This window comes from Lynx canadensis, chromosome A1 (assembly GCF_007474595.2).
Source record: "Lynx canadensis isolate LIC74 chromosome A1, mLynCan4.pri.v2, whole genome shotgun sequence".
NCBI classification, from domain to species: domain Eukaryota; kingdom Metazoa; phylum Chordata; class Mammalia; order Carnivora; family Felidae; genus Lynx; species Lynx canadensis.
In genome coordinates, this window is record NC_044303.2 from 145,224,580 (window position 1) to 145,235,417 (window position 10,838).

At 38.5% G+C, this 10,838-nt stretch overlaps 1 protein-coding gene across 1 annotated transcript in view; it reads right to left on the minus strand.

Annotated features, from left to right (window-relative positions):
• ACOT12 (acyl-CoA thioesterase 12) overlaps positions 1-8,892 on the minus strand; it is a 48,948-nt gene extending 40,056 nt beyond the window's left edge. The window contains exons 1-2 of the mRNA XM_030323868.1: positions 8,766-8,892; positions 1,587-1,656 (exon numbers count right to left, since the gene is read on the minus strand). Coding sequence (XP_030179728.1) covers positions 1,587-1,656; positions 8,766-8,892 — 197 coding nt within the window. The remainder of the gene's footprint in view (positions 1-1,586; positions 1,657-8,765) is intronic.
• Positions 8,893-10,838: the final 1,946 nt, after the last annotated feature.

Below are 10,838 nucleotides of genomic sequence, written 5' to 3' on the forward strand. Positions count from 1 at the left end.
ATCCCAAGCAGGCTCCCTGCTGTCAGCATAGAGCCTCATGTGGGACTCGACCCCACAAACGAGAAGATCATGACCTGAACCGAAATCTAGAGTCAGACACTCAACCAACTGAGCCGCCCAGACACCCCCAGTATAAACTCTTTAAAAAACAAATAATTCTTAATTCTGTCCACTGGAAAAAAAATCTAGAAACAATGACCAACCCTATATAAATGAGCACATTTTCTGCCCAAATTGTGATCTCTACTTACAATTTCTTTTGAAGAAATGTATGACTAAGTTTTTGTAAGGAAATGTAAAAGATGAGCCCATCTTGTCAGAATTGAAATGCATCAAATATGTTAAAATCCATGGGCTTACAATGACACCAAATAAAGAGAAAGAATTAAGCTTGTCTTTCCTAGACAAACTTTACTTAAGGGTAACCAGGTAATTAATGAGATAACGAGTCTCTCTACACAAATACTTCAGAAAATAAATGAAGAACAAATGATAGTATTAGCACATCACCATTCTGCCAATATGTAATGAAATAATGGTTCTAAGTAATGATCATTAGACATTATGTGCTCTTGACAAGAACTAATTTTACCAAAATATCAAACCTTCATCTGACCAATTTTTAGATGTAACTATCATTGTATAAGAAATACAAAGGGTGGGTGAACAGGTTAAACAGGGATACAATGAGCAAATACAAAATGTAAACTCTACAGAACAAATGACCAGGTTTCTTTAAAAAAAAAAAACTAGGAGAAAAGAAAGAAGAGAAATTTTATGTTAAAAGCCCTATCAACCATATTCAATCCTGATTCAAGAAACCAATTGTTTAATTTTTTAAAAAATATCTTTTGAGGTCATTGGGAATAATTATTTCTGTTAATGGTATTGGTATTATATTATTATGTTTTCTAAAAGAGTCCTTATCATATAGAAATATATAATGAAATATTCATAAATGATGCCTGGGATTTCCTTTCACAATAATCTAGGTGTGTGGGGAAGTATGGAGAAGTAGTGATAAAACAAGAGTTTCCATGAGCTTATTATTATTGTAGTTGAGTGATGGTCCTTGGGGATATACTGTACTCTTCTATTTTTGTATATGTTTGAAACATTTGTTAATCTTGAAATGTTCTACAATAGGAGATGGTAAAGCACATAAACGCTCTCACACATTAAATGTTTTTCATAATTTAACATTTGTATTCACATGAATTAACGTTCACTCAACAACTTAATGATGAAATTCACCATCATAGATACTCTTATTATCATTAATTATTCTTCTTGTAGAGGAAGGAGCCATTAAGAATCAGCTTTTAGAAATCCAGCTCTGCCTCATACCAGAATGCATCCATTTGGAGAGCTATTTCTCAATAAAATCAGGACTATGAATTTCTACTTCAAAGTGTTTACTAAAAGTAGGTCCTGCAATTATTATTTTATTGATTTACATTAGGTCAAATATTTAATTAACAAATTGGATCATTGACTCCAAATAAACAAGCATAGGTAATGCAAATATATGTTGCAAATGAGCCAAAAAGCCCAGGAGAAAGGTGTGATAGAGCAATACCACTTACTTAGCTGTCTCCTCAAATTGTATGTCATCCACTGAGGCTGTAACACAGGAAATCCCAGCATGCTTTTCAGCTTCAAAAACAGGCAAAATTGTGTTAATTGTTATGTTTAAATATTTCAGCATAAGGGAAAAGAATAAAAGTTAAATGGATGTATTCTAGTAACTCATCCTCTGGTTCAGTGAAGTACCACTACGCCCACACTTAGAGATGACCTGGATCAATGACAGTTCTTTTGCTCTGTAAGTTGTACTTCTACTGAATGGAGATTATTGTACTGTCTTTGATTTGAAATTCAAAACCAATACCTAGTATATCTAGCTATTTAAATAGCAATTTTATTAAGTTAGTACCAACTTTAAATATTTTGTTAGATATGACCCTTCTTTTGTTTTAAAAACAATTCATCAAAGCTGTATACATTATCCCACATAACCAGAAGCTGATTATATTTAGACCACTTAACAAGTATAAGTACTGAATAGTATAGGAGACACTGACATCAGACCCCAAATTGGAGAGCAACTTCTCTTGAGTAGCAGAGAAATATTCAGCATCTATTAGGTATTTAGTCAATATTTATTGTTCATTATTACCAAATTCTGTATGCAGTAATATGTTGGAGAGGAGAATATTAAATAGGGTATAAAGAGATTAGGGAAGAACCCTAGCTATCCATATTCCATGCCTGCATTTAATTTGTTGAGATATTTTTTGATTGTTGATTTTGCTTTATATAAAAATATCATAACTTAATCTCTTTAGGAAAAATGTTGACATGTGCTTTTGTCAGAATTTGATTTTGACGAACATTCAGTTAAAACCCAAACAGACTGCACCGGCTTTTTAAGTGCTTTGAACCTCATTTTAATTTTGGAGACTTCACTCTTTATTCTTCACACTTTTAGAGACATGAAAAAGAAAGACAGTGAATTATACTAAAGTTGTATTCTTTGTGTGGATTACTTTAACTACAATATTATTTGATATTGCCAGGTAAAGAGACATGGGGAAATACTCCAGAGAGCAGCTATTTAGAACACTCCTCTCTATAATCTAATTTGTAGAAAATTGCACATTCTGGTTTTATAAGTTGGAAATAACTAGCTGTTCTTCCAAACATGCACATAATACAAACTGAGTTACCAGAAAACTAACCATAGTTAGTGTGTGATTGATGGAGAGGGAATGACTGCCTTCCCAGCTATAAAGTTCAATGAGAGGAAGGGAATGTAAAAGTACCAGACTCTAGAAATACTCAAGATGGGCTCAATTGAATTCAGTGTATCAAACATTTGTTAAATTCCTACTGATTTCCCAATACTGAGAAGTCAGTGTTATCTCTTAATAAGTCTGCTCAGTGGCAATTAGAGAGCCAGCTACAGTAGATGCCATTTTAGAGCTTAAGATTTCCAGAGAACTACCAGATCCTTGCAAATACAGGCTATAAGACATTCACTAAGGAGTACCTAATAGACATTCATTCCAGTTACCTGAGAGAACAGGATGTTGAGTTTATTAAACTATTCTTGTTAATAAAATGTTACCATGTATGCCAATATGAATAACCAGTTTTGAATGATTTAAATGATAACTAAAGTGCAATAATCAATAAGACTAATTTTTTTTATTTTTATGTATTTTGATTGTATATATCGAGTATCTATTATGTATATACAACACTATACTAGATTGCATTAGGGATCATGAACAAATATTATCATAATAATAGTTGCCATTTATTAAGCATTTATTATTGACCAGGCACTGAACTAAGTATTTATGCATGTAAATTACATGAGGTTGGTACTATTACTAGTTTCATTTTACAAACGAGGAAATCCAGGCTTGGAAAGATTGAATACAATGTTCTAAATAGTGATTTTGACTACAGAAGCAATAGGAACTCTCAGAAAAGACCAACCAAGGAACACTCTTCAGAGAAGTGCTTAGCTAAAGATGGGCTTCAGATACTCAACAGCCATGGTTTACACTATAGACTTTTAAGGGTCATGAAATTAAAAATAGAAAATAGAAATATGGGGAACCAACATATGATCACAATTTTTATGTGTGATTATATGCAGTTGTTTTTTTTTTACAAGTGTGTCAGATATTAATTTAACAGGACCAGCTTGCTCTGGTTCTTGATTTTGATTGTCTTTCATACAGTATACTAATCAAAGTGGAGAAACTCTAAAGCTATTACTGATTTCCTGGGGGAAACAGAGAAGCTGGAAACAGTAGCAGACTAGGTAAATGGTTGTAATCCAGGTATGAGATGATGACTGATTAAAATGGTGGCATCTCCATTCATTCATTCCTTTAACTAATATTGACTGAATACCTGTGCTGTTGTTAGCCTCTATGTAAGGTGATGGAAATGTAAAACAGCTATGATCTCTGTTCTCTTGGAGACTAGTGGAAGCCATGGATTAATTAAAGGAATAAATAACAAAATGAATTAAGTGCCCTGAAGAAAACATCAATTTTATGGGAGTCATAACATGAGAAACTAGACCTAGCGAGGATGTCAGGGCAGATGTCCAAGTGGAGGGGATGCTTCAGCTGACATGTGAAGGATGAGTAGGATAAAAAAAGATGTGTTGAGGAGGAAGAAGAGAGAAAAGGAGAGCACACTGAGCAAAAGGAACTGCAAAGATCCTGATCAAAGTCTTTAAGGATAAAATGCAGAAAGCAAGAAGGAGAGCTGGTATGGTAAGGCTGAAGGGTCGGCTAAGAATGGACTATGCACAGGGCCTTGAAGCTCTTGGTTGACAGTTTTATAATTATTATTGAAGATATTGGTTCAATATCTGTCTTATGGATTCCATTGTTTCTGATGAGGTCATAAGTAATTCTAACCAGTGTTCTCCTATGTATAGCACAGTGTTTTTCTCTGCCAGCTTTCAAAATTTTTTCATCATAGTTTGCCTGTGATAGATGTGAGGTTTTGTTTTGTTTTGTGTTTGTATTAATCTTGCTTGGTGTCCTATGATCTCGAATCTGTAAATGTATGTCTTTCACCACATATGAAAAATTTCAGCTACTATTTCTTTAAATGTTTGTTTTATGCCTCAGACTTTCTCTCATTTCTTTTGGGGCTTCTTTTACATGTATGTTATACTTTTTGATGTGGTTTTGATATATCTGTTCACTTGTTCATTTTTTAAATTCATCTTTTCCCTTTTCTTCAGACTGAGTAATTTTTATTGTCCATCTTTATGTTTACTTACTCTCCTCCAATCAGCTGTTAAGCCTATCCAGTGAATTTTTAAATTTCAGATACTGTAATTTTCAGTTTGGGAATTTTCATTTGGTTCTTTTTTTAGTTTCTACTTCTCTCTTGAGACTTACTATCTTTTCATTCTTTATGATGATTTTTATCTTATGATGAGTTTTTATTACATCCTCAAGCATACTTATTATAGCTGCTATAGAATAATGGATGCTTAATTCTAACACTCGTATCATCGAGGCTTGATCACCATTATCTTTTCACTTAAGAATGCATCATATTTTCCTGTTTCTTTGTATATAAAGTAATTTTGGACTATATCCTAGCCATTGTGAGTGATACATTGTAGAAATTATGGGTTCTTACATGTTTCTCTAAACAGTATTGTTTTGTTTTGTTTTTCCAAGTAAGTACTTAGCTAAATTCCCACTATAAAACTCTATTTCCCTAGAGGTTGTAACAGCCCTTTCCCAATTCTTTTGGCATCATCTAGCAAGGCTGGAGTTTCTTCTATGCATGCATGATTCAAGCTTCACCAGAGATTTGAGCCAAAAATATAGATAGATTATACAGCTCTGCCTCTTCAGTTCTCTCCTCTCTTGAAACTTCCTCCTCACATTTAAGTATCTGTGTTTTCCCCAAATCCTAGGCTCTTCAAATCAGCAAGTCTGTGGGTTTTCCATCAAAAATTTAGCTGGGAGCAGAGTAAGGTCTTTCTTCAGGCTTAAAGGCATTAAAAAACCAAAACAAAACAGAGAAAGTTAGCTAGTACCATTCTCTTCTTCCAAGTGTTGACTTCCAAGTGTTTAAATCTGCTTTTTTTTCACCTGTCAGTTGCCCATAAGTAGGTTTTATTTACTATTTTATCCAGAGTTTATACCAGTTATCTATGTGCCTTTTTTTTTTTTTCTAATAGGAGATACTTACTATGCCAGAAGAGGAATGCTTGTAACTCTTGATAAAGAAGAGGGGGGGGGGGGGGTAAGATAAACAACGAATGATATGATCAGATTAGCACCTTCAAAAAATATTTTAGATGTAGTGTGGAGAGGACACCAGAATGAATGGAGATGATCAGTTTAGAAACCACTGCTGAAGTTCATATGAAGGATGATGATAGGTTGGCCTAGGTGGTGGCAGTGGAGCCACAGCAAGGTGGTTGGGTTTGAGTGATTTCTTTAAGGTAACACTGATAGGACTTAGTTCATGGGTTGAGTATGTGGAGGGGGAAGCAAGGTAGAGAGAGGTATCAAGAAGGGATGACTCCTAGATTTCTGACTTGTGTTACTGGATGGACTGCATGCCATTCCTAAGAAAGTGAACCCTGGACAAGATTCAGAAATGCAATACAGAAAAGGGTGAGTTTGTGATATTTCAAAATAAGAAATGTATACAGAGGGTGGAGAATGACTCAGATATGGTTTCATTCCTCTAGGCTTAAGGAAAGACTAGAAAAATGGGACTACTGACAGAAATGAGGTTTAATGCCAAAATTATAGTGAACATATTTAATCTTTATTTAAATATTGAGAAGATCTTTTGGAATCTAGCAGTGTCTGGGTGTCACAGAAGAGCCTTAGGTCTATGGCTGGGATCATTATTTATCATAGTAATGGGCCTCTGGAAAAGTGCTGGTCAACAAGGAACTCTGGCTGGGAAAATGCCAGGAAAACCAGTTTTTATACTACTCTTATCAAAGAAAGGACAGCACTATGGCGGAGCATTTCTCTGCCACAGATTCTGTTGCACCTTGACTAAATAACGTCCTTGCTTATGTGGTGCTTCTCACCATAGAGTGTTTAACACAGGTATTTCCATGTTTCCAAACTAACTTTATCATAAAGGTTTCTTTAATGTTGTATTATTAGCAACAGAGCTATTAATCCAAAGCAGTTGGTTATCAATTGAATCAGTCTATGGCCTGAGTTTCCAAAGATGTAAAAAGGCAGACACTTTTCTGACAATTGTAGCAGAGCAATTGTTTATTCTTTACAGGACAGAAGCACAAAATGATCACTTCATTATTCACATAATGTATTCAGTTGCCTTGGCAATAGGCATCATTTTTATTAGCAACCTCAGTGATTTTTACACTTGTTTCCCTTAGATGTGAATTAATTTTACATTTATTCTTCCATTATTTATGTTATTATAATCAACCTCAAATACTGATAAAAACTGTTAAGAGAGAAACTAAACAGACCTATCAACAAACAGAAAACAAACAAACAGATTGGCATGAATATATGACTAAATTTTGGGGGCGGTTAACACACGGGATTAGAAACTCTATTGCTACTCAGTGAGAAAAGCGGGGTTCTGTCATCATCTGAACTTTACTTTTGTCCTTTGTAAAATAAGAGTCCTAAGAAACATGATCTTAAGCTCCTTCCAGCTTTAGTTTTTAATCTTAACATATTTTCCTTCACAATATACCTTTGCCAGGTCTGTTCCTGCGTTATGCAAAGCCTGACTTCATTTCAGAAATGAGATTCCAAATTTTGGACCCATTCATCACCAACCTACCTATCCATGAAAGCAGAGGTTTTTGTTTAGTGCTTACTAAGCACTGGAGAACTAACTTTAGCTTACATGCGAATTGGCCAGGCAGAAAATAAAGAGGTGAAGAGATCAACACACAAAATAATTACAGATTGTGCTAAGCAGTAGGAAGGAAATAAAAAAGGGCATTCTGCTAAAACCGCTGGAAGAGTACAAATGTAAACAAGTGGTCAAGAAAGACTTCTCTGAGGAAAGGCTGTTTAAGCTGAGATGTAATGCATGGAAAGTGCAAAAGAAGGTCATAATGGTAAAATGAGAAGCAGGTGCAAAGGTCCTGAGAGGAGACAAAATAAGGTGTGGTAGCAACAAACTGAATGCAGAAGCAGATGTAAGAAAGGATTAATCTATCAAACTAGATAGTAAAGAGATTTGCAAAAATGTAAACCAAGAGCATGTCTTTAAGCATAGTTTTATTACTGGTGAAAATAGTTATTTTTCAATAAAATTATGTCATGGGTTTATTCTTGTTCTTTTTATAAATTTTTTTTTTCCAATGTTTATTTATTTTTGGGACAGAGAGAGACAGAGCATGAACGGGGGAGGGGCAGAGTGAGAGGGAGACACAGAATCGGAAACAGGCTCCAGGCTCCGAGCCATCAGCCCGGAGCCTGACGCGGGGCTCGAACTCACGGACCGCGAGATCGTGACCTGGCTGAAGTCGGACGCTTAACCGACTGCGCCACCCAGGCGCCCCTATTCTTGTTCTTTTTAAATGAATTCATTTTAAAAGATTTTGAGGGTCTCCTGGGTGGCTCAGTCAGTAGGGCATCTAAGTTCGTCTCAGGTCATGATCTCAGGGTTGCTGAGTTTGAGCCCATCATCAGGCTCACTGCTGTCAGCCCAGAGCCCGCTTGGGATCCTCTGCCCCCCCCCACCCCCACCTCTCTCTGCTGCCCCAACCCAGCTTGTGCCCTCTCAAAAAATAAATATTTTAAAAAATAACAAAAGATTTCGGTGATGGTCAATATCAACAAAATAACCCACATAAACAAAAGTGCGGGGTCCTCACTTACCTAATGGGGTAAAGGAGTCCTGAGGCTGAAAGGTCTGAGAATCACTGGTCTAGGTCATTCCCGGTGTTGGATGAACTACCGCAACCATTAGGGTCCCCAACTACTCACAGCTGGAAATACCCTCTCCTTGCCTCTCTCTCCTCACGGACCCCGGGTCCAGGAATGGTGAGGACTGGGGCGCCAAGCGTCTGCTTCCGTACTGGGGTGGGTCGGCCTGCACCCCTGGCCTCTGGATCCTCTCATGTCCCGACCCCCACCACCCCACATCCCGGTATCCAAGCCGGCCCGCCACCCCCGCCACGCCGGCCTTCCGCGCTCCCCTTCCGTCCCCCCCGCCCCCCACAGCGTCCCTCCGCGTCGGCCCCCTACCAGCCAGGCAGGCGGTGGCGTCGATCCACTTGAGAAGCTGCCCCGCGCTCAGCTCGCCGCGCGGGTTGGCGTGCGCGGGCTGGATGGCCTGGCTCATGCGCACCTCGGCGGGCTCGGGGCGCTCCATAGCCGGGCCCGCCGCGAAGCCCCTGGGCTGAGGGCGTCGGGCCGAGCAGGTCAGCACGGAAACCACGCTCGCTCCGCAGGGCACCGGCGCCGCAGCCCTGGGCCCGAGCCCCGCGCCCCGCGCCCCGCGGGCCGCCAGGGCCCGTCCGGTGCACTGGCACGTGGGATTCCAGGTGCCGGGAATATCGCGAGGAGCGCGAAAGAGATCTCTCTTGGGTGTCAGAAGCCAAATCCGGGGCCACCAAGCTTGGCAAAGCTGGAAGCAGCCCGAATTTCTCAAGTGTAAAGGGAGGACAGCAGTACTTAGGTCAGAGGACTGTAGACAGAATTAAATGAAGTAATGTACGTAACTCATAGCGTGTGCCTGGCTGAGGTAATACAGGTGTTTGCTAAGTAAATAAGTAGTGAGGATAACAGCCATCTGAAGAACTTGACAGACGGTGGGAGGTTAAGGATTGATTTGTTAAATGTTGTCCAGAGAATGCGGACATTTTGCTTTAGAAACTGATTTTAGAGTGTTTGACTACCTTTTCTTCCCCCTGGCTGTTGACTGCCAGGTAGAGTGGACCCTCACTCCTCAAGCCCTAGTTCAAAATACAGCTTCTGATTCTTAGGATGTTAAAATAGCTCCCCCAAACCCTTTGTTATTGATCAGTGTGTTGTGAAATTACCCCCACTGCCAAGCAAACACAAAGTGCTGATGTTTGCAGGGACATGAGAATCACTCAACAAAGAAAGGCAATCTTTTGGTTTTAATCTAGAGAATTTAAGATTAGAAACTGTCGCCTCACTATTAATGATGCCAGCAAATCCCAAGAGACTCTTTTCAGGAGACAAAATCTAGAATACTAAATGAGAATTTTCATTCTCAGCTGTTAACACAAAGCAGCCATTACACTTTCTAGAGCTGAAATCAGTGACTTTACAAAGCAGTTCTCATTCAGGAAATAGAGACACCAGAAAACCTCCAGCATAGAATAGATTCATAGTTAATGTATTGTTAGGGGTGGCTGCACCCAGGAGAGCATTTGCAGGTGAAGAAATGGAAGCCTGGAGAGATGAAGCAACATGTCAGACATAATAGGAACAGCTAAGAAAGTAGGAGCATGTGGCTTAAACTCGGGGCTCCTGATTGTCCAAAGTAGCTTACCACAAAACCTAATCGCTTTCAACAAATTGGTGATGCTTTCTCATTCCTTTACAGCCTGCTAAGCCCCAGCCTAGAGACGTTGGAATGGGACATTCTGGCAATTTTGCTTTTCCTTTTTTTTTTTTTTCTGTTTTTTTTTTTTTTTGCAAAGATCCATATTTCTTTTTTTTTTTTCTTCAATATATTGCTTTTCCTTTTAAAGATGTTTTGAGGGAACGAGCCAAACCATAAGAGACTCTTAAAAATGAGGATAAACTGAGGATTGATGGGCGGTGGGAGGGGGGGAGGGTGGGGGATGGGCATTGAGGAGGGCACCCGTTGGGATGAGCACTGGGTGTTGTATGGAAACCAATTTGACAATAGATTTCATATTAAAAAAATAACAGGGCTATAAAAATCTAAAAAAATATATGTTTTGAAAGAGGTTTCCGTCCCACATAAGCATACATACAAACTGGACGCATTGTTAGGCAAGAATTAAGTTTGGCTTTTATATAAAGCATAAAAATGACTTTTAATTGTTTATTTTAATGTTTTTATTTATTTTTGAGAGAAGGAGAGACAGAGCATGAGCACAGAGAGAGGCAGACTCTAGGCTCTGAACTGTCAGCATGGAGCCTGACACGGGGCTGGAACTCGTGAACTGCGAGATCATGACCTGAGCCGAAGTTGGACAGATAAAAATGACTTTTTAAAACAAAGTCAAACCCACGCCTCCAAGATGGTCCTCATATGCAGTTGCATACTTATTTCAATAACAGTGTTATTACTCGTATCACCCCTTGTTGGAAAATGCC